The 25,223-nt window shown below is 46.7% G+C and overlaps 1 protein-coding gene across 1 annotated transcript in view; it reads left to right on the plus strand.

Moving 5' to 3' along the window:
* Positions 1-24,918, plus strand: part of LOC135544520 (matrix metalloproteinase-17-like) — an 80,836-nt gene extending 55,918 nt beyond the window's left edge. The window contains exons 4-10 of the mRNA XM_064972193.1: positions 7,574-7,860; positions 18,014-18,190; positions 19,151-19,253; positions 20,321-20,403; positions 21,098-21,250; positions 22,028-22,285; positions 23,953-24,918. Of these exons, the coding sequence (XP_064828265.1) occupies positions 7,574-7,860; positions 18,014-18,190; positions 19,151-19,253; positions 20,321-20,403; positions 21,098-21,250; positions 22,028-22,285; positions 23,953-24,278 (1,387 nt within the window). The 3' untranslated portion in view covers positions 24,279-24,918. The remainder of the gene's footprint in view (positions 1-7,573; positions 7,861-18,013; positions 18,191-19,150; positions 19,254-20,320; positions 20,404-21,097; positions 21,251-22,027; positions 22,286-23,952) is intronic.
* The last annotated feature ends 305 nt before the right edge of the window (positions 24,919-25,223 follow it).

Below are 25,223 nucleotides of genomic sequence, written 5' to 3' on the forward strand. Positions count from 1 at the left end.
CTTTCAATGGGGCGCGTAATTAAGAAAATCCCTCGAGCTTTGACCGGTTGGCGGGCAAAATACTGAAGTGTCACGAGAATTTAGCTGCGCGCGTCAGGGCGCAATTGAAGACACCGCACTCTTTTTTTCACATCGTCTGAGGAGAGTTGCGTTCTTCTGTTGACTCTAACATAGCAGAGAAATATTGCTTATGTCTGAGCGCCGCCTCAGATTATTGCATAGTGAACAAATTCTGTAACGTTAAAAATAAATGTAACACAGCGGTTGCATTAAGAAGCAGTGTATCTTTCTAACTATATGTAGAACATGTATATTTAGTCAAAGTTTATGATGTGTATTGCTGTTATCTGGCATTATCTGGCGGAGCTTTCTATAATTTCTCCGTACATTTCTATAGCATTTTTTGAACGTAGCTCAATGTAAACGGAGATTTATGGATATAAATTGCATATTATTGAAAAAAAAACAAATGTACTGAGTAACATGTCCTATTACTGTCATCTGATGAAGATTTTCAAAAGGTTAGTGAATTATTTTTCTTTTAATCCTGCGTTTGTGATTGTGTCTTTTGCTTGACAAAATGGCTGGATATCGTCTGTGTGTCTGTGGTGGTTTGACATAAATATGTGCTATGTTTTCGCCGTAAAACATTTTAGAAATCTGACTCGCTGGGTAGATGAACAAGGTGTTTATCTTTCATTTGTGCTATTGGACTTGTTAATGTGTGGAGGTTAAATATTTCTAAGAATATTTTGGCATTCTGTGCGTCACGGTTTGAGTTGAGTGGGGGGGCGTGGTTCCCCTTGGGGAACGTGTACCGTTAACAAGTTGTATCTTTTTTCAGCTACTGTGAGAAGTTTGGATGTGAGTAAAACAGAGTCTGCTTTGTTTTTAATATTATATGCCCACGTGTCGAAGTTATGGTGCCTGTAAGTGTGACACAGCATATTTAAAACAAAATGCAGTTTCGCTTTGTTTAGGCCTTATCAAGAATGAATTTAATCTTGCTTATTGACAATGTTTGGCATGTCCATGCTCAGACATAATTTAATGTACAGTAGGCCGAGCCTCTATATCAGTGTGAATGCTATTGAAGACATGCAATTACTTAGAACAATGTGGACTGCAAATGGGTTCAAGTTAACGTATTTAGCAACGATAGGTCTATATTTATTGAATGGAAACCTGGAAACCATGTGTTTGATGTATTTGTTACCATTCCACATATTCCTCCCCAGTCATTACCACGAGCCAGTTAAGGTGCCACCAACCTCCTGTGGCCTATAGTATTGTTAGTGAGCTAGCAGCCTAAGCCTGTCAGCGAAGGTTATTCTCTATTGAGCTGGATTACCATATCGACTCATTGAAGGAAGGGGTATTTGTAACATAATCAATAGCAGAGGCAGAGCTCACAGCCAGTCCAAAGCAGGCTCTATCAAACATATAATACCGTATCTTAAACACCAAAATAAGGATTGATCTTGTGTTGTTTTGTTGTCCTTGTATCATTTTTTTTTAAGTATGAGACTGGTTGATTTTAGTTTGACGTCATAAGATCACCTGTGAGACAACACTCAAAGGAATATTTCAGGATTTTGGCATTGAGGCCCTTTATCTGCATGCTAGCAGATACCCATATACTTCCAGTCATTGCACTAACGCTAGTTAGAATTGGCTTGCGAAACTACCTCTAACTTCCTTCATACTGGACACAGAGACATAAAAATGGTATCCACTAGATCATCTGACTGTGGAAGTAAAATCCCAAAGCATCCCTTTAACAGTGAGAAGTATGGAACAATGATCATGGTAAATCCAGTAATAATGCCTCGTGTTCATGAGACTCGCTATCGTTGACTGGAGTAATGTATAGGACACCATTATAGGCTGATTTCAGAACTAACTAGTGTGAGGATGAAGATTAATTGGTTGGGGAGAGCGGAGGTTGGTGGACCTAGCTGTTGCGACATGAACACGGAACAGCCCCAGTATTAGAGCCGGTTTATGGTCAATCCGCCACCTGCAGTGGCTTACAGCGTTTATGGCGATTCAGCCTCCACAGAAGTCAGAGCATTAATACTTCTTGCGCTTCGGGGAGCAGAAGATAGCGGAGTGAGTCATACACATCCAATAAATTGGTCTGCACCTCTTAAAACGCACCACTCGTAGTGATTCAGGGCTAAGAACACTGTTCTGTACCCAAGAACACTAAGGTAACCTGCCTAAATGACTACTGACCCGTAGCACTCACGTCTGTATCCATGAAGTGCTTTGAAAAGTTGGTCATGGCTCACATCAACACCATTATAGCTAGAAACCCTAGACTCACATACCGTCCTACCAGAGCCCCAGATAAGGCAATCTCTATTGCACTCCACACTGCCCTTTCCCACCTGGACAAAAGGGACATGTATGTGAGAATGCTATTCATTGACTACAGTTCAGTGTTCAACACCATAGTGCCCTCAAAGCTCATCAATAAGCTTAGGCCCTGGGTTAGACACCTCCTTCTGCAACTGGATCCTGGACTTCCTGGTGGCCGTCCCCAGGTGGTAAGGGTAGGTAACAACACATCCGCCAAGCTGATCCTCAACACATGGCCCCTCAGGGGTGCGTGCTCAGGACCCTCCTGTACTCCCTGTTCACTAATGACTGCACGGCCAGGCATGACTCCAACACCATCATTAAGTTTGCAGATGACACAACAGTGGTAGGCCTGATCACCGACAACAACGACACAGCCTATAGGGAGGAGGTCAGAGACCTGGCCGTGTGGTGCCAGGACAACAACCTCTCCCTCAACGTGATCAAGACAAAGGAGATGATTGTGGACTACAGGAAAAGGAGAGCCGAGCATGCCCCCATTCTCATCGACAGGACTGTAGTGGAGCAGGTTGAGAGCTTCAAGTTCCTTGGTGTCCACATCACCAACAAACTAACGGTCCAAGCACACCAAGACAGTCGTGAAGAGGGCACGACAACGCCTATTCCCCCTCAGGAGACTGAAAAGATTTGGCATGGGTCCTCAGATCCTCAAAAGGTTCTACAGCTGCACCGTCAAGAGCATCCTGACTGGTTGCATCACTAGAGAGTAGTGCGTACGGCCCAGTACATCACTGGGGCCAAGCTTCCTGCCAAGACTCCAGCCACCCTAGTCATAGACTGTTCTCTCTGCTACCGCAAGACAAGCTGTACCGGAGCGCCAAGTCTAAGTCCAAGAGGCTTCTAAACAGCTTCTCACCCCAAGCCTGAAGACTCCTGAACATCTAATCAAATGGCTACCCAGACTATTTGCATTTTCATGTTTTTCAAATCCCTACACGAGGTATCCTAAAGATATTTATATTTGTGAACGCCTTTCATCAAAGTTCTCCATGTTTGTTGTGAAAAGTTGTCAAGAATGTGAGTGTGTTTATACAGGATGTACCGCCCCCACCTACCATCAACAAAATTTGGGAGGCGCACGGCATCGCTGTACTGAGCTCAATTTGGCTTCTGCTAGGTTTTGGAGGATCTGCATTAGCGTCACCCCCTCCGCACAGAGCCTGCTGAATCAAGCATAAATCGGCGCACGGCATCGCTGTACTGAGCTCAATTTGGCCTCTGCTAGGTTTCGGAGGATCTGCATTAGCGTCACCCCCTCCGCACAGAGCCTGCTGAATCAAGCATAAATCACATTATTGTTAGACAGAAGACATGGCCTCCTAATGACACACAAAAGCACATACCTACACACAAACACACACACACAGTCCAGTTCATCACACACTGTTAGCCCATTATCCCCCAGCAGACAGCCTCCTGCTCGTTAGCACATGTATTAATCACCTGAACAGATAGGTGGGGAAAGCAGAGCAGCCTCCCTCCCTCCCTCAATCTCTCTCTCTCTCTCTCTCTCTCTCTCTCTCGCTCTCTGTCAGTCTGTCTACTGCTCTCATTCACGTCCATGTCTATCTGTCTGTCTTTCTGTCTACTGCTCTAATTCACTTTCCTGTCTGTCTGTCTGTCGGTCTCAAGCTCTGATTCAACTTCCCTGTACTGTCTGTCTAGTCCAGCTGGCTGGCTGGCCGGGGTTAACATGCTGCAGTGGAGGAAGGAGACAGTCATTATAAGCATCAGTCACTCTGTCACCATGACCTTAGTGTACCCTCTGGTTCCTATTTGGATTTGAGTGACTTGATGCATACAATGGATCAGAGAAAGAGCATGGATAAGAGTGATAAGTTGGATACAGTATAGGTTGTCACATATGTTCAGTGGTGTACACACACAAGTGTTAAGGAAATATATATTTTAGGGATACAGTAGGGGAGGAGAGAGTCGGGTGTATGCGAACCAAAGGACAGACCCAAGGAACCTAAGGAAGCCCCATCACATCGTCATTGTACCATAGCTGGGTGATCTAATGATGAGGGTGTTACCATAAAGTGATACTAATAACGAGGGGACACCACATCAATTCCACCCTTCTCCCTGTGCTGTCATCATTATAGCCGTGATTGACGGCTGGGATAGCCACTCTGACAGGGAGATGGAGGAAGATGGGACTCACTCTTGACAAAGGATTTATCGAGGGACGGGTATTATCCTGCTGAAGGACACTATCTTTAAACCTCACAAGTTCACTGCATTTTAACTTAGCGATGATCTTTTTTAACTCTAATTTATTACTCAGGGGCAGCAGGGTAGCCTAGTGTTTAGAGCGTTGGGCTAGTAACCGGAAGGTTGCAAGCTCAAATCCCCGACCTGACAAGGTACAAATCTGCCGTTCTGCCCCTGAACAGGCAGTTAACCCACTGTTCCTAGGCCGTCATTGAAAATAAGAATTTGTTCTTAACTGACTTGCCTGGTAAAATAAAATAAACTCAGCCCAGTGAGTCAATGTTAAAGGATAGAGTTAGTGTTAAGTCCCTGTGTCAGCGATAATTCCTATTATTTTCCACGGCCCTAGACAGTTTTGCAGGACAGAGGTGGCAGTCCCTTTAAAAGGAACAAAGAGAAGAAGACTTGTCTCGGTCAGGGCTGGCAGAGACTCAGTCAGGGATCTCTCTGGAGCAGGGGTCTCCAACCTTTTCTAGCATGAGAGCTACTTTTAATTAAACATGTCGCGAGCTGCAATTTCTTTTCTAGCCTTCAAATTGGCACATTTTTCAAATAGTACTCCTGCAACTCTTCCCAGGTCCTTAGTGTACTGTGTGTGTGAGTGTGAGTGTGAGTGTGAGTGTGTGTGTGTGTGTGTGTGTGTGTGTGTGTGTGTGTGTGTGTGTGTGTGTGTGTGTGTGTGTGTGTGTGTGTGTGTGTGTGTGTGTGGCACATGGGGATGTGTCCCCACTTGCGCCACCAAATAGCCGATCAGCTAGCTTTTTTGTGTGGCGCAACTGATAAGAGTGGCAAGAGGCTCTGGGAGGGCGGTCACATGTGCTTTCAAAGCAGAGGTCCTGGGTTTGAGCCTTGGTGTGAGCCGAATCAGGAGGAAGAGGTACTTGTTAAGCAAGAATCCGTGACATCCTTTAAATGTCAGTAGAGAGAATCTGCATCTTTGCATATATACGTTTCCATGAAGAGAGAAAGACAGCTCATTTCATATCAGGGCTAGGGAGGTTAGTCCTGCTGAGAGATTTAAGTGAGAAAGAGAAAAATTACTTTGTTTCAACATTCTATGTTTTTTCCCCCACTCTTATTCTGAGTCATCAGACTATGGGAGCGCAGGAGCTGTGACTGGACTTGCAAACGAAGAGTCAACATTTGAGTTGCGCCTGGGAGACTTGATTTACCATTTATTTCTATTTGGCACAAAATAATGTGAAACACAACCAGAACAAACAGCAAGCATCCAAAAAGTGTGTAGAGTGAGAAGCTTGATGTAATCATTGTGTGCTAGGAATATGGGCCCAAATACTTATATTTTGACTACTTTAATACACATATAAGTGAATTTTCCCCAAAACTTTTGGTCCCCTAAAATGGGGGGGAATCTATGTACAAAAAGTGATGTAATTTCTAAACGGTTCACCCGATGTGGATGAAAATACCCTCAAACTAAAGCTGACAGTCTGCATATGATACATAGACATGCTACATAATCATTTTATCCGGTCAAATTCAAAGTGCTTGAGTACAGAGCCAAAACAACAAAAAATGTATCTATTTACAGTGGGGTCCAAAATGATCGACACATCAACAATGACTGTACAATAACACTGAGCCATATTGAATGCTCAAAGAAATCACATACCTCGCTTGTCAGATCTAGACTCTGTACATAGGGAAGCAGTCTCTAAGGTGCATCTGTGATGCAGGGGAGTCTGCCTCTGACCTTGGCTAGCAAGTTGCTATTCCTACACTATGGCTGACCAAGCACCTGTAATAATGCTATTGAGCATGTGTTTGGTCTGGGGTTGTTGCTGGGAATGTGATAGTTCTGGTCTTAGTGGATAGAGAATGGAGGATGGCTAGCTAAGTGAATCCCACTCTGGGGGGGGGGGGGGGTGTGTGTCTGTGTGTGTGCAGGGGGTCTGTGTGTGGGCCTGTGTGTGTGTGTCTGTGTGTGTGTGGGTCTGTGTGTGTGGGTCTGTGTGTGGGGGTCTGTGTATGTGGGTCTGTGTGTGTGGGGGTCTGTGTATGTGGGTCTGTGTGTGTGTGGGTCTGTGTGTGTGGGTCTGTGTGTAGGGGTCTGTGTGTGTGGGTCTGTGTGTGTGGGGGACTCCTAGCGGGCCTCAAGCTTTAACAGGTGAACTTTACATACATTTCCTACTGATCTGGTCTGGGGTGGAGAGGCCAAATGGCCCTCGCAGGAGAGGGGATGTGTGTGTGGGAGTGGCACAGTGGGTTCCCAATCACTCTCTGTACGGTTTGGACAAATACACACAGAGGAGAGTGAGAGAAGAGGGGTAGGAAATAGAGAGAGGGGATAGAGAGGGCAAGAGTATGACTGCTCCACTGTTTATTCAAATCCTATTACTGCTGCAGCAGAGGCAGAGAGAGATGGGGGAGATAGGGAGACAGAGAGCGTGAGTCAGTGAGAGAGAGAGAGAGAGAGAGAGAGAGAGAGAGAGAGAGAGAGAGAGAGAGAGAGAGAGAGAGAGAGAGAGAGAGAGAGAGGGGAGGGAGGGGGTACCTCAAAAGTTATTCCTAAAAAATCTAATATTTTGTCTTTCTCCTCTCTCTCCGCAACTCAGTTCAAAGATGTTGATGTATTCTAACACTATGGTCAATGTGTTTCCAGCTGCGAGGGCTCACCAAGCCATGAAATGGAAAAGGAGATACAATCAGTGGGTATCTGCAAACAAGCCCTGTAGTCATGCATGAACTGGCAATATTTTGGCATCAGCTAACATTTTGTTGAACAGTGAATGCAGCTCTGCCAGTGTACTTGTACTGTATTCTAATTTTTAATTTTGACCTCTCACACTCTCCTCCTCTCCTCCTATCTTTTTTCTCCTCTCTTGCCTGGCCCTCCTCTCTCCCTGTTCCTACTTCCATCTGCTTCCACTCTCCTCTCATCCTCTCCTCTTCTCCTCTCTTCTTCTCCCACCTGGTCCCCTCTCCCTCTTCTCTTCCTCTCCATCTCCAGGATTCGTACCTTTCCTAAGGAGTCTCCTCTGTTAGGTCGAGATACGGTACGAGCTCTCATGTACTACGCCCTCAAGGTCTGGAGTGACATCTCCCCCCTCAACTTCCATGAAGTTGCGGGCAACGACGCAGACATCCAAATCGACTTCACCAAGGCCGACCACAACGACGGGTACCCTTTTGATGGGCCGGGAGGCACCGTGGCACACGCCTTCTTCCCAGGAGAGAGGTTCACGGCCGGGGACACCCACTTTGATGATGATGAGGCCTGGACCTTCAGATCACCAGGTGAGTGGTTGGTGGTTTACTGTACCTTCAGTGACTAGTGTGTATTGTGCATGTATTGTATATGTGATATCATGTTCATTTGTTCATTATATTTATGTGTATGTGCATTTCCAGGAGTATGCACGTGGTTGCATGTGTGTGATGCCCAGTGACACCTTGTGACACCTTGCAGCTCCAGCGTTTGGTCGGTCAGCCATGGGTCGTTCAGATCTACTAAATGCTCCCAGACACAGGGATGCTCTCATTAATCATTAAGTCTGCCTGCTGCTGCTCGGCTGAGGACTGCCCCCCTCCCCCCCCCCCTCTCCCATTCTCATTAGACTGAGTGGACTCAATGTGGCTTCCCATCGCTCCCTCCCTGTCCATCTCTGATGGAGAAAGTCATGCCTTCTCTGTTATGACCTTACCTCTCCTTCCTTCCCGAGACAGACGGAGGAAGAGGGTGGCAGGCGAGTGCAGACAGTTTTGGAAAATGTTTCTCTTTTTCTCAAGAATGAGCTCCACCTACATCTCCCTGTCTATGATGAGACTAGAACCGCTGAGAGCACCCAGAAGTACAGATCCTACAGTTTATAGAATCACATTCCACTCTAGCCAATCCCAATACCTCCAAAGATAGACAGCCAAACACATCTGGAAAGGTGATGCAATGTGTGATGTATGCTGGCCCATTACCTCTCTAACAGGGCAGGACAGATCCCAAAGACAAACCGACCCAAGTTTGACGTTTTAATGTCACATGCACAAGTACAGTGAAATGCCTTTCTTGCAAACTCAAAACCCAACAATGCAATAATCAATAACGATGTATTACTAGAAAAAAAAACTTGAGAAATAAGAAAAGAAAATATGTAATACACAGTAAATTAAATAAGTAAGCATATATTTAAAAAGTCAGTTCCAATACCATATGAACAATGTGCAGGGATACTGGAGTGAAGGAGGTAGATATGTACAGTATAGGGGTAAGGTGACTAGGCAGCAGGATATAAGATGAACAGATTAGCAGCCTCTTGTATGTGCGTGGGTGTGGAGTCAGAATAAATGTATGTGCATATTATGTGTGAGTGAGGAAATTATGGAGTGAGTGAGTGTTTGTGTGCATGTGTGCGTGTGTGTGTGTGTGTGTGTGTGTGTGTGTGTGTGTGTGTGTGTGTGTGTGTGTGTGTGTGTGTGTGTGTGTGTGTGTTGGAGTGACAGTGTGTGTGAGTGTGTAGGACCCTGTGAGTGTGCATAGAGACTGAAATAAAAGGTCAATAAAGATATAAGGTAAACTCGGTCCGTGTAGCTATTTTGTGAGCTATTTATTAGTCGTATTGCTTGGGGATGGAAGCTGTTCAAAAGCATGTTGGTGTCAGAAGCCCATTGGTACCTCTTGCCGTGCTGCAGCAGAGAAAATTGTCTATGGCTTTGGGTGGTTGGGGTCTTTCATGATTTTCCAGGCCTTTTAAAAAAAACACCGCCTGACAAAGAGGTCCTGGATGGCAGGGAGCTTGGCCCCGGTAATGTACTGGACTGTTCGCACAACCCTCTGTTGCGCAATCGATCAAGGGCGGTGCTATTGACATACCAAGCAGTGATGCAGCCAGTCAAAATGCTCTCAATGGTGCAGCGGTAGAACCTTTTAAGGATTTGAGGGCCCATGCCACACTTTTTCAACCTTCTGAGGGGGAAGAGGCACTGTCACGCCTTCTTCTAGACTGTGTGGGTGTGTTTGGACCATTTTAAATCTTTAGTGGTTTGGACACTGAACTGTCTACCTGCTCCATTGCCAACCCATCGATGTGGATGGGGGCATGCTCATCCCCCCCCCCCCTGTTTCCTCTAGGTGGTTGAGGGCAGTGTGGAGAGCAATTTAGATTGCGTGATCTATGGATTTGTTGGAGCAGTATGCAAATTGGAGTGGGTCTAGGGTGGCTGGGATGATGGAGATAGTGTGTGCCGTAACCAGCCTCTCAAAGCACTTCATGATTATGGAAGTGAGTGCTACAGGGTGGTAATCATTGTGGCATGAAGCCTTAGAGTTGTTTTGATCATGGGTGACTGTTGTCATCTTAAAACATGTGGAGATTGCAGACTGGGACAAGGAGAAGTTGAAAATTACTGTGAGAACGCGCCCTGGAATACTGTCGGGGCCCGCGGCCTTGCGGGTATTGACCTGGTTAAAGACCCTTCTCACGTCTGCCTCAGAGATCACCCAGTCCTCTGGGTCGGTGACCGCCTTCACTCCCGGCTCATTGTTGTTGTCAAAGCATGCATAAAATGAAGCATATCCTCGGATATCCTCATATCCTCGCATATCCTCTGATTTTAGTGACCATTTCCAAACTAATCGAATCGCAGGTACTTCCTGTTTCAGCTTTTGCTTTGAAACAGGAAGCAAGAGTACGGAGTCATGATCTGATTTGCCGAATGGAGGACGAGGAAGGGCCTTGTATGCTTGCTTGTGGGACCCAGACCTCAGTGTAGGAGGTGGGGGTAGGAAAGAAGCGGTGCTGCGTGATGTAGGCTGGCCCAGCTTGCATGCCTGGTGATGGCGCCAGGCTGCCAGGCCGTGCCCTGGTCTCCCGCTGTCCTGCAGGAGGCCTGGGGGCCATATGCTCCTGGACAGTGGCTCATTCTGCTCCAATTAGGGCTCCCACCAGGCCAGGCCGGGCAGGCAGGCAGCAGCTGCCTACACAGGGACTGGCAGGTGGAGCAGACAGGGAGGGAGGGAGGGAGAGAGGCGGTGGGGGTCAAGGGAATACACTGAGAGGGTTGGGGGATGGAGGGTTAGATTTAATGAAGTGGGAGAAAGTGAAGGAAGATGATTGGAAAATCCAGCCTCTCTCCATGCCATCTCACATCACTGCATGAATAAATGATGATGATGAGGAGGTGGAAGTGAAGGATAATGATGATGATAAATATTATGATTTACCCTTCTCAACCCACACAGGGAATGAGATCGCTTCAGTATTTGCTTATGATATGAACCCTTTTACTGAAACGAATGAACACCCCAAACCACCATCTTGATTTCTTGTATAATTTCCTAGTCCTTCAGCACTTGGATTTATTTGTGTTTGTTTGCTCTTCGTGTTATCCTTGACTTTCTGGTGGCAGACGTGAGTCAACCGAGGTGCAGGAAATACAGTTAATTAATCATCTCTTAACTTCTTCTCAACATCACAGTCCGTTGGGTCAACACCGCGACTCTTAGTCCCCCCCACACAGTAGGATACTAATCTCAAAGATCACTTACTAAAACTGATACCAATGCCTTACCTTGACTAACGTTATGTACATGTATGTGTGATATGGTTGTTGTTGTGTTTTAAGACACTGAAGGATTGTGTTCTTTGACATGTGTAATGAAAACATTGTTGGTGCTTTGGGTTAGAAATGGTAGTTAAACCTTAACTAGTTGTCCCTAGTTTTCTGCCAAAACAGTGAGCCATACAGGTGCTTCTTTCATTAAGGTCCTTTTCAGTCAGTCTGAAACAGCATTCGAAGCCTGGCCCTGCCCCCCCCCCCCCCCCCCCAATATCCTAGACATTGTTGTTGTTGCTGCAACTTTCCAACAAGAGGATCATCTTTGGAGAGGTTGGAAAACTTGTAAGGTCAAGAGCTAGCAGTGAAACGCGGTGGTTCAGTAGACTTCCTGGGCCCTAATCTTCTTAAGAAGGATGGACGTTACCAGAGGAATAAGGACTTGAGCAATTGCTTTTCCTCTCACCCTTTTTTTTCTCTCGCCCCTTGCCGATTCTCTAATCTCCCATTGTATTGTTCTTGTCAGGACCTTACAACTTTCCACCCTTTGAGGGCCATCTGCTAATGTATGTAATTACCACTGAATTTAAAATGGGCATTTGAAGAACAGCGGAGCTAGAAGAATGCTGAAAGCTCCATTTAAGTTCTCTAGCATTCTGCTCCCCACTGGTTGATTGTAAGGGGTGACATTAAATGTGGTGGCCAGGGTAGGCTCTTGGGGCCGGAGTCACATAAATGGAATGATGTTTTTGTTTTGACAGCAGACAGATTGCTTTTATTCATAATCTCGCTGCTGATTGCTCGCTAATGCAGACAGCTTACGGTGGCCGAAACAAAAGGCTCATTTAGCAGGTGTGTTTTTAATTTGGCTTTGGTTCATGCCTGTGTGCGTGTGCACACTTGAGTGTGTTCGTGTTTGTGTGAAACTGGGAGAGAGAAAGAGAGACAGAGAGATAGAGAGACAGAGAAGAGAATGATGTGGGAGAAGGTAGAAATTGCTCCACCCTGCTCATCCACATTATCAAGCTGTCAGCCAGTCATTTAGTCTCCCTGCTCTGGCTGACTGGCTCCTCAGAGACCAGGGTGCACCCCATGGCTAACAGGCTGTACGCCATCACCACCATCGCCATCACCACAGAGGAACAGCAGCCCTCTCCTGAGGATTGGAGAGAGACATCGAAATGGAGCCCTAGTCATATTTGGAGATGGTCACAGGGGCATGGAGTCAGGTTCCACAAAGCTGAACGCATTTTGGCTGAGTAAACAGCCACAAGGCTGAACCTGCTGTAGTCAGTGAACAAAGGACTCTAAAAGGGAATGGGGGGTTGTTCCTCTCATCCTCCACAGACTCCTAATGTTTTCCCAGCAGCACCCTTTTCTGGCCACCTGTAGCTTGCTTTTAGAAAAGGTTTCCATCCCTAAATCTAATGGGACAGACAGACTCCATCTGGCCTGTACTCTCTCTCTCTCTTTGTACCTCCTGCTGCCACCCATCCCAGCCCAGACGCTTCCTCCTCCACCCTGCTTACTCCTTGTAAAGGAAATGGCACCAAGGTACCATAACCTCTCTCCCTCCTTTTATCCCTTCCTCCATTTCTCCATTCCATTTCTGCACAATGTGCTCCCTTAGATTACAACATGAATTCGGCTTTCCTCGCCCTGGTGGCTACACTAACCAGGAGTGAATCTATCACCAACTCTCTCATTTGTCTGTGTTTCAGCATGACCCTGAGATGCAGCCAAGCCTGTGCTAATCTAAAGCTAGCCACACACAAAGCACCAGGGAACCTAGCTAGCTGTGGCACACTAACACACACCACACTGAGTTTGGTGGATGATAGAGCCGCAATCGAAATCTCTTACCCACAGGTTAGAACTCTTGGTCTCGCTTAGCAGAGCCAGACGAACAGGTTTTCCTTCTTTTTTTTAAAGCAAATTCAGCCGTGGAGGAGAGGAACGGTATTTCTAGCATGCTGCCCTGGCTCCAGGTGTCCCTCCATGCTCGTCTGTGACTGACAGCTCGTGGATCAGGCTTCATTTCCATAACTATCTCTCTGCACCACTACCCTAAAAGCATTAAAAGCCTCTGTGCCTGTCTGCCAGTCTCCTTAACTGTAACTATATGAAGATGAGTTTATAAGTAAGAGAAAAACACTGTGTCCCCCTGAGATTGAAAAGTTGGGAGTTTGATTCTCGGCCGAGTAAACTGTAGACTGTAAAAGACTGTAAAAACTATTTGCTTTTTGCTTGACACTCAACATGAGGAGATCAATGGGGGTTAAGGCCCTGCAATAGACTAGCGTCCTGTCCAGGTGGTGTACTTGTTCATCAAGCTGCCTCACGCTACAGAAACAGGAGATTGGCGTCATGGTTCCACCTGTCAGAAGAGGGCGGCAGAGACCGCCCTAGAGCCTATTATGACACTCAGGTGTTTTCTATTACTAATTATGATTCCCTTTTAAGAGATGTGTATTTTCTGTTACCCTTTGCAGATGTTTGATTTGTTTGCTGTGTGTGTTTGTCTCCTGAGTAGGTTTTCGAGTCCTAGTGTTTATTGTTGTCCCAGTTTTACTATGTACCTACTGTTGAACTTTTTCCAAGTAAAGTATTTACGTTTATTCTAAACCACTGGTTCCTCGTCTGGTTCTCTTCTCTGCTCCTGGGTCCTACCTCATGTCACAGCAAGCGTCTGCCTCCAGCATGGACCCAGCAGAGATCGGCCAGATCAAGAATGTTATAACCCACCAAGGAGCACTGCTGGGGTGACAGCAAGAACAACTTTCCCAAATATCAGAGACTCTCCGGCCACTCACCGACTCCCTCCAACCAATGCACACCCACAACCCAGGAGGAACAACTGCCTAAGTCTCAGCGCCCAGTGCTCCAGTCGTCACCGTAGATTTCCCAGGGAACCTGCACCGGGAACCGAAGATCCCAGCCTCCGAGTAGCATGACAGCCACCCGGGAAGATGCAAGGGGTTTCTAACACAGTACTCTCTGGTGTTCGAGCTACAGTCCTTCTTGTTCCACACCGATCGGGTCAAGATCACCTATATCCTCTCTCTACTATTGGGTAAAGCCATTGCATGGGCAACAGTGGTGTGGGAACTGCAGCCACCACCTTGCAGCTCCATAGCATTTCTCTACACCCACAATAACATCTGCTAAATATGTGTATGTGACCAATAAAATTTGATTTGATATCAGCCTTCATTTCTGAGTTGCAACGAGTCTTCGACCACCCAATCGGCAGACGAGAAGCGGCGAGCCGGCTATTCAACCTCCGCATGCAGTGGCTGACTTCACTATTGAGTTCTGCACCCTCGCTGCCGAGAGTGGGTGGAATACTGAGGCACTCGTCGCCGACTTCCACCAGGGTCAGTCTGACTTTATCAAAGATGAACTGGCCTCTCAGAAACTGGGAGAGAAACTTGAGTCCCTGATAACGCTTGTATTCAAGATCAACAACCGCATCCAAGAATGAGTGAGACAGCGTACCTTTGATACCATCTCCGTATCCTGGTTTCCCCAGTACTGAGGAGCTCATGCAGCTGGGATGCACATGTCTGAGCCCACAGGAAGGCGACATGCGCATGTGCAAAACTGCTGCCTCTACTCCGGAGGTCTCGGCCATCTCTGTCTGTTCTACTTGCCCAGAGCTTACGGGAAACACAGGGGCTCGCCAGGACAGGGGGAGACCCTGACAAGCTGTGTAGTCACTCCCAGGCTACCCAGTCACCGACTGTCACTACCGGTGACCCTACACTGGGACAACCATCAGCACCATATTCAGGCCTTCGTGAACTCCGGGGCCGTGGATCATTTCATTGATCAGGACCTCGCCAGAGAATTACAAATCCCTGCGTGAAATGCCCCATCCCTCTTCAGATTCTGTACTCCCGCTCGGCCCCTGAAGCAGCATCCATGGACGACTACATCCGGGAGTCGCTGGAGGCAGGCTTCATTCGTTCCTCAACATCCCCAGCTGGTGCAAGCTTATTCTTTGTAGGAAAGAAGGATGGGGATCTGTATCCCTGCATCGATTACAGGATTATGATTAAGAACCGTTACCCCCTATCCCTGATGTCCTCCGCCTTGGAGCTTGCCCAAGGGCCCCAATTCTTCACCAAACTGGACCTCCGCAATGCTTACAATCTGGTGAGAATCAGAGAGGGAGTTGAATGGAAAACTACCTTTAACACCCCTAGTGGCCACTATGATTCATGCCATTCGGATTATTGAATTTACCGGCATTGGTCAATGACACTCTTAGGGACATGTTGAATCGTTTCGTCTTTATTTACCCCGACAACATCCTGATCTTCTCCAAGACCCTTCCAGAACACATCCTGCATGTCCGCCAAGTCCCGAGACGCCTCCTGCAGAGTCAGCTATATGTCAAAATAGAGAAGTGTAAGGTCCACGTATCCCAAGTCTCATTCCTGGGCTATATTATCTCTCATATTATCTCTCCCGCCGGCATCTAGATGGACCCCGTAAAGGTTACGGTGGTCACCAACTGGCCCCGTCCCACCTCACTCAAACAAGGCCAGGGTTTTCCAATTTTTACAGACGTACACAACTTTGGTGCGGTGGCAGCGCCTCTCACAGCCCTAACCCGTCAGTCCCAGACCCGGTTTTGATGGACCCCCGAGGCTGACAGGGCATTCAAGGAGCTCAAGGGACATTTCACCTCTGGAGCCATCCTTGTTCATCCTGATCCTGCTCGTCCCTTCATGGTAGAGGTGGACGCCTCGGATACCAGAGCAGGGGCGGTCCTTTCACAGCAGAATGAGGGGGACTGGAAACTGCACGCATGTGCCTTTCTCTCCAAGCGGCTCTCAAAGTTGGAATGCAATTACGATGCTGGCAACCGGGAGCTCTTGGCAGTTAAGTGGGCACTTGACGAGTGGAGACACCGGTTGGTGGGGGCACCTCATTCCTTCGTAATCTGGACGGACCACAAGAACATGGTCTCAATTCAAGAAGCGAAGAGGTTGAACACTCGCTAGGCTCGGTGGGCTCTGTTTTTTAACAGGTTCAACTTCACACTAGTCACCAGGGATCCAAGAACCAGAAAGCAGACGCCCTGTCTCAACAACATGTCTCTAACGAGGAGAAAGACCCCAAGCCCATCATCGCCAGCTCCCGCATTGTGGTCCCTGTAGTATGGAGTATTGAGATCACGGACCGACAAGCCCAGACCGAGAACCTGACTCCGGCGGGGTCCCACTAACAGACTTTATGTTCCACGCTCAGCCCATTCTCGAGTACTACAATTGGGACACTCCTCTACATGAACAGGGCATCCAGGGGTTAATCGGACACTGGAGTTCCTGAGATGGAAATTCTGGTGGCCCAACATGATTGAGAATCTCAGATCCTTCGCTACAGCTTGCTTCATCTGTGCCGAAAGCAAGTCCTCATGACAGCAACGGGCTGGGTTGCTCCAACCTCTGCTCATCCCCAACCGGCCCTGGTTCCCACCTGTCCCTAGACTATCATGGGGTTACCTCCATCCCAAGGGCTTACCACTATCCTGGTGGTCACCCATTTCATCACCCTATGAAGTTGCCCTCGGCCAAAGAGACAACTGATCTCATGATTAGCCATGTCTTTCGACTACAAGGACTCACACAGGACATTGTCTTGGACCGTGGCCCCCAGTTCATCATACGGTATTGGAAAGCCTTCTGCTCCCTGTTGGGGGCGTCGGGAGTCTCTCCTCTGGGTTCCACCCACAGACGAATGGGCAGACTGAGCGGATCAAACAGGAGCTGGAGAAGTTCCTCCGCTGTTTTGTCTCCACTCAAGTCACCAACTGGGGCAAGTTCCTCATCTGGGCCGAATATGCTCTCAACACCCTGCTGAACTGTCACCTTTCGAGTGTCAGTTTGGGTTCACACCCCCTCCCGACAAATTTGCCGCACCTGGACCAGAGCGCAATCCTCCTTGTTCCGCTCCTCTGTTTGACAACAACACCAAGCAGACCGACAACGAAGGCCCCTTCGGCTCCTCCAACCTGGTCAGTGGGAGTGGCTGTCCACCAGTAATCTCGGCTTAACTTCTTGCATCGAGCAATCCCATATCCGGGGGAGGGGGGTAATCATAGCCTCAAGCTCATTACCATAACACAACGTTAACTATTCATGAAAATCGCAAATGAAATAAAATAAATATTATCACTCACAAGCTTAGCCTTTTGTTAACAACACTGTCATCTCAGATTTTCAAAATATGCTTTTCATCCATAGCTACACAAGAATTTGTGTAAGAGTATTGTTAGCTAGCATAGCATTAAGCCTAGCATTCAGCAGGCAACATTTTCACAAAAACAAGAAAGGTATTCAAATAAAATCATTTACCTTTGAAGAACTTCGGATGTTTTCAATGAGGAGACTCTCAGTTAGATAGCAAATGTTCAATTTTTCCAAAAAGATTGTTTGTGTAGGAGAAATCGCTCCGTTTTGTTCATCACGTTTGGCTAAGAAAAACCATGGAAAATTCAGTCATTACAACGCAAACTTTTTTCCAAATTAACTCCATAATATCAACAGAAACATGGCAAACGTTGTTTAGAATCAATCCTCAAGGTGTTTTTCACATATCTATTCGATGATAAATCATTCGTGGCAGTTGGGTTTCTCCTCTGAAGCAAATGGAAAAATGCACTCCTGGGTCCTACCTCCTCATAGGCTCCTGCTCCTATTAGCCATTCCAGTTCACTCAAGCCAAGGCTTTCTAGGGCAGTCCAACACTACATTCTTCTGACTTGTCTTGTCTATCAGTGAGGGGTGTGTTCATGATACAAAAGCTTTATTAAAGCATTTCTCTGCTCTAATGGATGGAGAAATCTCACCGTTATCTCTCTCACTTCTATCCTTTCGCTCTCTCTCCTCAGACTCTCACGGGATGGATCTGTTTGCGGTAGCAGTGCATGAGTTTGGTCATGCTATTGGCCTGGCCCACACCTCAGCAATAGAGTCCATCATGAGGCCGTACTACCAGGGTCCTGTGGGGGACCCACTCAAGTATGACCTCCCTTATGAGGACAAGGTCCGCGTCTGGCAGCTCTACGGTACGTTCTCCAGCCCACGTCTCTCTCCTATAACCAACACTTCTCTTTCTCTCCTCCCCCTCTCCATCTCACATATTCCAGTCATCTCCCTCCACTCTCCTCCTATCTTTCCTATTTCAGTCATCTTTATCCTTCGGCCCACACATCTGAACACCTCTTGCCTGGCTACTCCTCCATAACTCTTCTATACCTGCCCCCACCTACCTCACCTACCTCACTTACACAGATCACTGGACTGGCATCCTGCCATCCCTTCTATGTACACATGCTGTGCAGAAAATCCTACCTACCACCACCCCTCAACCACTCACTGCAAATGTCTCCTATAATTACCCATGATTCCTAGCGGGATGTGGCCGCCCATCCCTCAGCGCGACATGGGTGGTGCAAAGCAGAAAACCCAAGGCCTCGGCACAGGAAGCAGAATTGATTTGTTTATATGCAAGGAGCGAAGAGAGGGCTTTAATTGGTCATCCCTGTGGCACAGGCCCTGCTTATCACTGTGTGCCATGCTACTGAGAGAGGTAGAAGAGGAGGAGAGTAGAGGAAGACAGATACTTGAGGGGCGAAGAGAGAGGGAGGCGAGGAGGATAGGAAGACTGATAGGTGAGAGGGGATAAGTGGCTGGGGGAGAAGGGAAGAGACTCGAGTTAGCGGGCAAGGTAGGACAAAGAAGAAAGGGAGGGTGAGAGAGAGAGAGATGGAAGGAGGGAGGGAGAGACCATGTTGAGTCATGCTGGGGCTGTATGTCTGCATTTACACAGGCAGCCCAATTCTCATCTTTTGCCCGATTATGGGCAAAAGAGCTGATCTGTTTGGTTAAAAGACAAATAAGTGAAAAAAACATACAAATTGGGCTGCCTGTGTAAACGCAGCCTATGTGTTGAATATCTGTATCTGAATGTGGGGTTGCGTGTCAAAGTGCTGTTGATTTGACCTTTGCCCTCTCATCTTTCCCAGGGGTGAGAGATTCAGTGTCTCATACGGCGCGTCCTGATGATCCCTCCCAGACCGCTGACCCACCTGTACTACTGGACCTCCCTGAGAACAGATCTACTGTCCCGTAAGTCACACACACACACACACACACACACACACACACACACACACACACACACACACACACACACACACACACACACACACACACACACACACACACACACACACACACACACACACACTCAAATGGACACACAAGCAGACACATTAAATCTACACACCCCTGTATACCTCCAAACTGAAGCTCAGAAACTTCCAGACCCATTTTCTCTCCCTCAGTCATCCATCTGTCCTGGAGGTCAGCGAGTTTGGACATTGTCACAACGCCGCAGCAGTGAGAGATAGCAGTCCTTACTTCACCTTGTTCTCGAGTCACAGTAAAGTACAGCCGAGCGTGTGCTAACAGTACAAAATGAGTCCATTTATACCAAATCCAGTCTCCAGATGACACAGCACTCATCTAATGTAATAGATTTTCATACAAAGCGGAGACTTTGTCCTCTTTTTTGTAGCTTTCCCTTCTCATTTCTCCTCCACTCCATCTTGCTGGATAATGTGTGGAGAAGGTGGATTTAGCCCGACAAAGGTCACTAATATAGTAGTCTCTTCGCAGCTCCTCTGTTAATAAGCCCTGAATGGAGATCTTTGTTAATAAGGATCTAGGCGAGTAGCATCTCACAAAAGCAGCCCTGTCGTTGTAATTGCCTCGTCATTTGCAGCCAGGACACGTCAAGCGCTTTACTCAGTCATTAGCACTGGGATAATGCGTGGAGGACCTCGGTCTCCTGCGTCAGGACGATAACATCTCCTCTGATGTTTGGCTCGTTTTTTAATTGACACGCATATGCAGAAAATAAACACAAATATAGTGCGCATGGGCGCTTTGCATACATGAAACAAACAGAGACACACACACATTGGTTTAAGATGAGAAGACACTGATTTAGACTGGCATAGTAACACGTACACACATTACAGTACGTCTGACTGGGGATAGAGAAGTGGTTTGGTGTACAGAACATTCTGTCTTAGTTTCTTCAATTAATTATATTATTCACTTTTGTCTCTCGCCCCCCTCTCTCTCTCATTCTCTCCCCTCCCCCCCTCTCCCTTTCTTTCTTCTCTTAGGCCGACACGAGATGCCCCTAACAGGTGCACAAGTCACTTCGATGCAGTGGCCCAGATTCGTGGAGAGGCCTTCTTTTTCAAAGGTACACAGAGAGGCCAGAAAGGAGAGAAAACAGAGTGTGGCGCTGCCTGCGATCAATATAGAACCCAGCCAAGCATATCTCTCTGAGTTCCACACACACCTTCACACCAAAACAGGGGATAGCCCTAGAGGGGCCCCCAGTTCCATCTGACTCACACAATCAATTGGATACATTTTACTGTCCAGTTATAAGGTTTTATGAGACAGGTCTCTCTTGCAACAAAAAAAATCTTAATTAACATCGGTTAACCTCAAGAGAACTCCTGGTAATAATTAAAGTTAAGTATGTATGGACGCTGTTAATACACTGTAGAGCTGCAGATTACAAAGTAATAATGCACAGGCTGTGACTAAACTCAGACAAACTTAGACTAAGGCAGTCCGACACAGATACTGGGAGCTAGGCTGAATCTGCTTCTCCCTGTTCGCTTGGTTGGTTCTGCCAGCTGTGTGCCTGCCTGGGTACAATATGCCCTGAGGTGTCCACACATGCTTTCCCTGTGGACCATTTATCTTATTTTACAATTAACACACATACAATGCATACAAACACACACACACTCCACATACAGTCCTGTACAGACACACACACACACTTAAACAGAGAGAGAAGGACTTTGTATTCTCTCTTCCACTTTTTAAAAAAACATTTCCTTCCTATTTTTATTTTACTTTCTCTCTCTTCCTCCTCCTAGGGAAGTATTTCTGGCGTCTGACGCGAGAGAAGCACCTGGTGTCTCTGCGTCCGGCTCAGACCCACAGGTTCTGGAGAGGCCTGCCTACCAACCTGGACAGTGTGGACGCTGTCTACGAGAGACCTGGGGACCACAAGATCATCTTCTTCAAAGGTACATAACTCGGAAACTCTGCCGTGGCCGTGGTTGAGGCAGGGAGGTCAGCTATGATCCCAATGATGGGCTGGTCAAAGGAAGGTGAATGTGTTCTGAGAAACACATGAAAAGAGGTCTATCAGTTGCTACTTCCATTTGTGAACTTATAAATGTATGATCGGTGCCCATTGATTCTTGAAGGATATAACTTATGCAATGCCTCATGAGCTTATTAGTTCAACTGTCACACCCCATCAGAACACAAAATTTAAGCTAGTTTTACTCCGATGTTTGTAAATAAAGCAAATGTAAACAAACACTATATAGCCACAAACATGGTTAAAACTATCATTTTATATCATGGATGATGAGTCCTTCGAACCATAGCTCTGTCAATGAATTTCAGAGTGGTTACATTTCTCCGGCTGCATCCCTGAGGCCTTTTACAAAAACACTGGTGGGGAAACACTTTGTTATTGTGTAACTGCTGATTGCTGCTTTCATGTGTCATCATTGATGGACGTGCGTCATCATTGGCCTTGGAGGGTGTTTTTGACGGTTTTGTGGATAACAGAGAGTTTAAAATACAATCAAGATTACCAAAGCACAAAAACAAGAACACCTCTTTGGTAAAACCTGTATCTTGGTAAAACCTGTATCTCTATATTTCAGTCAATTGAATAGTTTAATCACAAAACACATTTAATCACAAGTCACTTTCATTCAGTTGAGTTATTAAATTGAGTTATCCAGTTCACTCTCGTTGATTGACGTTCCTTTGTCCCGCCTCCTCAGGACTAAAGTATTGGATATTCAAGGACAACAACGTGGAGGAGGGTTATCCTCGGCCAATCAGTGACTTCGGCCTGCCTATGGAGGGTGTAGACGCGGCCTTTGTGTGGCTCCACAATGACAAGACCTACTTCTTCAAGGACAACCGCTACTGGCGCTATGACGACCATCTACGGCGTATGGATCAGGGCTACCCAAAAGACAGCACACTGTGGAAGGGGATCCCGTCCCCACTAGACGACGCCATGCGATGGTCTGACAGTGAGTATTAGACACACACAGATCAACATACTAAACACACACATTTACACACATTTACTCACTACATATCGCTCACTTCATAAAACTAAATACAAGCTGAAAAACACATTCAGTACACTGCACTTGACAGTACACAAAAATAATGGAAGCATTAGTAAAAAAGAATGGAGTACCTGAGTGTATATCATTCATGCCTGCCCTCAGGGTCCTGACAGGTCTACTTCTACAGTATATCCACTACTAACCCACACTGGGTCCTTTTCCTACCCAGCCCCCTTGCCCTCTAACTCTCAGACTGGAGACTAATCTAGTCAAAAACAGCCCAGGTCATTGGTCAGTCAAGCCTGCCTGAACCACAGTCCTGGTGGAGCCGCTATGCATTCTAAAGCTCTCAATGCAGACGGCCCCTAACATGTAATTTGATATTCGGTCTTTTGATCTGGAGTGTGATCTTGGAATGATAGGTTCTGTGTCCCAAATGGCATCCTATTCCCTATTTAGTGCACTACTGTCAGCCAGGGCCCATAGGGCTGTGGTCAAAAGTAGTGCACTGTATAAGGAATGGGGTGTCATTTGGGATTCAACCATAGTGTTTTCATCGCTGAGCCTGTGTTTTCATTGTTGGGTTGTCATGGCAGCAATCGCCTGCAGCTGGAGTGTGTGTGTGTGTGTGTGTGTGGGGGGGGGGTGCTAGGGCATCATGTCCCAGCTATTGCACAGTACTTTCAGCAGTGAGCTCCTTACTCATGCCTATCTCAGTCAGACCCTAACCAGTGGAGGGCCAGTCTAACAGTAATTAAAGTACAATCAGTGTGACACATTGGTAAGTCATATCACACCAAGGCACACATGCAGTATACAGCCCTCACCTCTCTATCTGTCTCACAGAAACTCAAGCGCGCACACACACAAACAAGCATATAATGTAGCTACAAATACATAGAATAGCTTATCAAATATATTCATACAGTATAGTGACCAAAAGTTATCAAAACCCCTTCTTCAGTAACACACACAGCCATTATACACACTCACTCTACAGTGCATAAACACACACACGCATGGCAAGCTCCAGCCGAGTCTCCACATGAGCCAGTTAGATTCTTTCTCCCCTGTAGCGACTCCTGTGGCTGAGTGTATGTAAGCGCTTTCCTCCGTGTGCTGGGCTCTGTACTGTTGCCAACTCTAGAGGTCCTGCTCGGAGCTGTTTGATGTCGGTGAGCACAGGACACGCGCAAAAATGACAGTCTGAGCCACCAGAGGATTCATACATACACACGTGGACCCTGGGGGCCTGGGAACTGGAAGCACATCAAAGACCTCAGGGAGAGAGGTGGATGTGGTGGCAGGGATGGAAAGAGTGGGAGAGATAGTGCTAGGAAGGATAAGAGCGAGGAAGGGAGAGAGAGAGAGGAAGAGATAGCTGCTTGTAGAGACACAGGAGACAGATGAGGGGGGGAATGATATTTGAGAGAGAGGAAGAGAATGAGAGTTTGTTGTGGGAATACGAACTGGTGTGTGAAAACAAACTGGTGAATAGAGAGAGGGACTGGACGAAAAACAGCAAGACAGAATCAAGTGACTGATGTATTACCATAGCAAAATCAATCGTCACACCCTCTTTTTCACTTATGCAGCCTCTTTGTCTTCTTCCTCTTTTCATTAAGGCTCCTCATACTTCTTCAAGGGGAAGGAGTACTGGCGTGTGGTGGGCAGCGATATGGAGGTGGAGGCTGGGTACCCACGGTCCATAGGAAAGGACTGGCTGGTGTGTACAGAGATGCAGTCGGACTCCCCAGCCACAGAGGCCAATAACACGGCTAACACGCGGCTACACGGGCAGCACCACGCCGACCACGCCGAAAACGGCTACGAGGTGTGCTCCTGCACCTCCAACTCTGCCTCGCCCTTGGGAGCCCAGCCCTCCCCCTCCCCCCTCTGGCTACTTGCCCTCTTGACTGTCTCTGGGGTACTATCCTACCTCCCTCTATAATGTAAGCAGTGGGGAGCGGCCTCAATCTGTGACAGGAAGTACAGCAGCCAATCTGCTGAGAGCGGGGGAGTGGCTTAAGGGGCTTTTCGCCTTGGTTCTGCCCGACCAGCTACACCATCGAATCAAAACAATGACTGGAGGAATTTGTTGTTATTGTTATCTTAATTGGGATCCTCATTGTTTATTTGTTTTATTTATTATACCAAATCTTTCTCAATGGATCAATATACTTTCAAATGAATGATGTTTAAATTATGATACTGGATTGAATTAGAAATGTAATAACATGACGATAATGGAAATAGTATATCAACTTGATGATGATAATGATAACAAGTTTATAGCAAAATGTCCCTCCGTGACTAAGCAGTCTAGAAGGAGAGTGGTCCTCTGGGATGCTGTGCTCCCTGTCCCCTTGTTCCTGCAATCACTATAAGAGCTTTAAAGTAACTCTCCAGTGTTTTGGGATTTCTGTGAAATATGACCTATTATTAATTACAATATTAGTGAAAGTTTTCCTTCCCCAAAAAATGTATTATGTTAAAAAGCAGCTTTTCTTTGTTGGAATGTTGTGGGGCGTGCCCCAACAACAGAATGGTGTTGGCGTATACCGGTCATTAAAAATATTCACACGACTAGACCACTGATTGGCTAGCTCATCCTCCTCAGGAAGATGACCATCCTCTCTGAGGAAATAACCAAGCATTTTTTTTAACTGTTTGAGGTTGGGTTTTTCAAGTGTTTTGTCTCCAATTTATGCTTTGGCCACAAATACTAGTATAGGATGAGTCAACAGCATTATTTGCGTATGAGTTAGCAGAATATTAACTTTTAAATGTTTGTTTTTTTACTGGAAAGTTACTTTAAGAACCTTCACACCCACACACACACACACACACAGACCACTCCATGTGTGTTTTTTACAGTGAGCTAGCTGGACAAATG

Source organism: Oncorhynchus masou, chromosome 8, assembly GCF_036934945.1.
Source record: "Oncorhynchus masou masou isolate Uvic2021 chromosome 8, UVic_Omas_1.1, whole genome shotgun sequence".
Taxonomy (NCBI): Eukaryota; Metazoa; Chordata; class Actinopteri; order Salmoniformes; family Salmonidae; genus Oncorhynchus; species Oncorhynchus masou.